The sequence below is a fragment of the Petaurus breviceps genome, unplaced genomic scaffold (assembly GCF_028583685.1).
Source record: "Petaurus breviceps papuanus isolate PSGF00001 unplaced genomic scaffold, PetGlider_PUasm1.0 90881, whole genome shotgun sequence".
In the NCBI taxonomy this organism is placed as follows: domain Eukaryota; kingdom Metazoa; phylum Chordata; class Mammalia; order Diprotodontia; family Petauridae; genus Petaurus; species Petaurus breviceps.
Window position 1 is genome coordinate 14,666,474 of NW_027187369.1, and position 3,110 is coordinate 14,669,583.

Genomic DNA, 3,110 nt, shown 5'->3' on the forward strand with positions numbered 1-3,110 from the left:
CTTGTTCCCCCCCCCCCTCCAGCAAGCAGTGGACTGGTTTCTTTGCTCATGGATATAAATTGGGTAACAATTTCCATGGAAACAGGGGGGGGAGAAAGGAAGAAGGGAGGGGGGAAGGAGAGAAAGAGGGGAGGGGGAAGAAAAGGGGAGGGGGAAAAGAGGAAGAGGGGAAGGGGAGAAGAGAAAGAAGAGAAGGGAAAGAAGAGGAAGGTGGATGGAAGGAGAGGAAGAGAGGAGGAAGAACGGAGGGAGAGGAAGAGGGGAAGGAGAGGAAGAGGGGAGGGAGAGGAAGAAGGGAGGGAGAGGAGAAAAGAGAAGGGGGGAAAGAGGCTGGACAGCCACTGGTCCTCCACAGCTTCCCTAAGCCTGTGCATCCTGAGAGCAAAGTGCCCTAGGGCAGCAAGCAGCTCTCTTGGGGTGGGGGGGGGGAGGGGGGCAGCAACCAGCACAGTTCTCGAGACCAAGGCTGCCAGTGGCTGAGCAAGAGAGGGAGCTGCTTCCTCTCTCGGGCACAGGCACAGCAAAGGGGGGTTAAAGGGAGCAGAGCCTTTGTTCTCCCTGGGGTGACTGCTCTGAACTGAGCGCGGAGTCTGCGCGGCCCGAAGCAGGAGTGGGGAGCAGAGCGCTGCCAGTCCGCAACCGCCAGGGACACGGGTTCACTTGTGCCCCCTGGGGCCCTGGGGAGAGGAATAATCAGTGGCCCTCGAACCTCCTCACCAGGATCTAGGATTCTGAGGGGGCTGGGAGCAAGGTGGCAGGCACCACCAGGGTCCAGAACAGAATGACGGACGGAAGCAAGGGGAGGCGTGCCTGCCTGGCTGGGGCCGCTTTCTTTGTTAGGATCCGGGAGGACGGAGCAGATTGACAATCACGGGGCCCTCAGGTTGCACTTGTCCAACAAACACACACATACACATACACACACACGCACACCCGCACACACCAAGCTTGGCCGCTGCCAAAGCAGCAGCAGCGGCAGCCCTCCATTCTCCGCATCGCATCTTTGCTAGTGTCGGTCCAGAAACGGAGAAACGCCTGGCAGAGGCGCTTAAAGCCAGGAAAAGTGTCCAGGTCTTGAGTTTGGAAATACTGAAATTGCCCTGGCGCTCAACTCCGACCCCGGCCCCACCCCCGCTCCCTTCTGGCCCAGACCCCAGCACCAAAGGGGAAAAGGTCAGCACCAGCTCAAGCTAGGGAAGGGAGAAGCTCTGGGCACAGGAATGGGCGAGGGAGAAGAGGGCAGGGCAGGGAATGGGAAGGGAAAGGAAGGGAAGGCGAAACAGAGCGGGCAGACTTACCCTTAGAAGCATCTTTCTCTTCCTTGGGTTTCATCACCTTGCCACTCATAGATCCCAGTTTGATCACCAAGCTTGACCCGAGGAACTGAAACCCTCACGGATCCCGCCGGACTCGGAGGGGTCTTTTAGCAAGGTAGAAGGCAGGCAGTGCCCGACAGCCGACCCTAGGGCTCCGGCTTTGGCTCCGCTTGCCCCTACAGCCTCCGCGGGGGCCTACAGGAAAGCGGGGAAGAGAGAAAGCAAAGTGGGGGGGGGGGTGAGTGAGGCAGAGAGGCACCGCAGCTCCCCGGCACCCACAGAAGGGATCCTCAAGAAGTGATAAAGACAAAAGCGGGTTCTCTCTCAGTGTCACTGACTCGCCCTCCCTCCCCCCAATCGCGCCTTCTCTCTTTCTCTCCCTCCCCCCCTCCCCACCGCGATGCCAGATAGACAGACTAAGAGAAAGCGCAGCCGGGACTCCAAGGCTTTTTCCAAGGGCCACTCACCGCAGCTGGGGCTCAGGGAGCTGGAATGGGAGGGGGGAAAGGGACGCTTGCCCCGACAGCGCCCGTGCAGTACGGGTGGGAGCAGTCGGATCAAGCCCTACTAGGAGGGGAGGTGGGGAGGCGAGAGGGCGAGACGGCAAAAGAGACCAACCGAGGCTAAACCTCAAATTACAACAAAGACGAAAATGTGCGCTTCTTAATCCCCAGCAGCCCGAGAGGGCAGGCACTGTTTGCACATGTGCTGAGCAACGTGTGAGCCTGTTACCCCGCAGAGCCTGGGGGAAGGGGAGAGGCAAGAGAGGCGAGCTTTATTTGCAGCCCCCTCTTCGTCCTTCTTAGTTGTGGTAATAGTTAGCCATGGGCGGAGGGCACGGGAGTAGGGTGGGGGGCGTATACCCAACGGGATGCCACCTTTCCTTACCTGGTCTGTCTTCTACACCCACACCCCCTGGCTCCTCTCTCGCCAACTCTCCTCTGTCGCTCGCTCGCTCTCTCCCAGCCAGCTGCGAAGCCCCAGCAGCAGCAGCAGCGGCGGCGGCGGCGGCGCGTTATATATAAACGGGAAGGTGTGGGCACGGAGAAAGGGGGGGGGGGGTTGGGGGAGGGACGGGACCCACACAAAGCCGCCGGCTGGCTGTAGTAAAGCAAGAGCGCGGCAGGGGCGCGCCGACGTCAGCCTAGCCCGGGCTGGGAGAGAACCTGGCCAGCCCCCTGCCTGGGGGCCGTGGAGAGGGGCGCAAGGGCGGGGGCTGCCGGCCTGCCTGGGTCTTCTGCCCACTCTGCTCGGCTCCGCCCCCCTCCCCTTCTCTGGGTTAGGGTCGCCCTTCCAGGGCAGACTCAGGAGCTGACCACCAGAGGGGGCGGGCGCCTAGACAAAGACCCTCCCCATCTGCCCGCTCCCCTTGCCACCGTGCCCTGCAGCTGCGGAGGTCCCTAGAGGTTAAGAAAGCGACATGTTCTGGCGTGTGTGCGTGTGTGTGTGCGTGTGTGTGTGCAACAGATTTACACCAAGAGGCAGAAAGAGAGGCGCCAAGCCTCCTCCACCTCCTCCACTTAAGACTCCCAAGTTGCAAATGCCTTCGCTAGCCAACGAGTAATGATAATAGAAGGGCTGAGCCCACTGACAGGGGACCCCACTTGCGAGCTGCCTGGCACCCGGAACAAAGATCTCTTCTCCTGTTTCCCCCAGCCTTCTCTCACGCCCTCCAGTAGATCTGCTTTCCTCTATAGCCAGGGCTGCCGTTACTGAGGAAGCCCAGGGCCGTCTCCAACTTGGAAACTGCTTGGGATGGCGACAAGACCGGCGCCTTCTTCTGCGGGGGGGAGG

The 3,110-nt window shown here is 60.8% G+C and overlaps 1 protein-coding gene across 3 annotated transcripts in view; it reads right to left on the bottom strand.

Annotated features, from left to right (window-relative positions):
• The window catches only part of FGF13 (fibroblast growth factor 13), a 520,706-nt gene that overhangs the window by 504,175 nt on the left and 13,421 nt on the right, over positions 1–3,110 (bottom strand). The window contains exons 1-2 of one of the 3 annotated variants that reach the window (XM_069074159.1): positions 2,205–2,332; positions 1,299–1,511 (exon numbers count right to left, since the gene is read on the bottom strand). The exons of 1 other annotated variant lie outside the window; for it this stretch is intronic. In XM_069074159.1, the coding sequence (XP_068930260.1) occupies positions 1,299–1,347 (49 nt within the window). In that variant the 5' untranslated portion in view covers positions 1,348–1,511; positions 2,205–2,332. Of the gene's footprint in view, positions 1–1,298; positions 1,512–2,204; positions 2,333–3,110 lie in introns of those variants that run through there. One more of the 3 variants, XM_069074160.1, reaches the window with a different exon arrangement.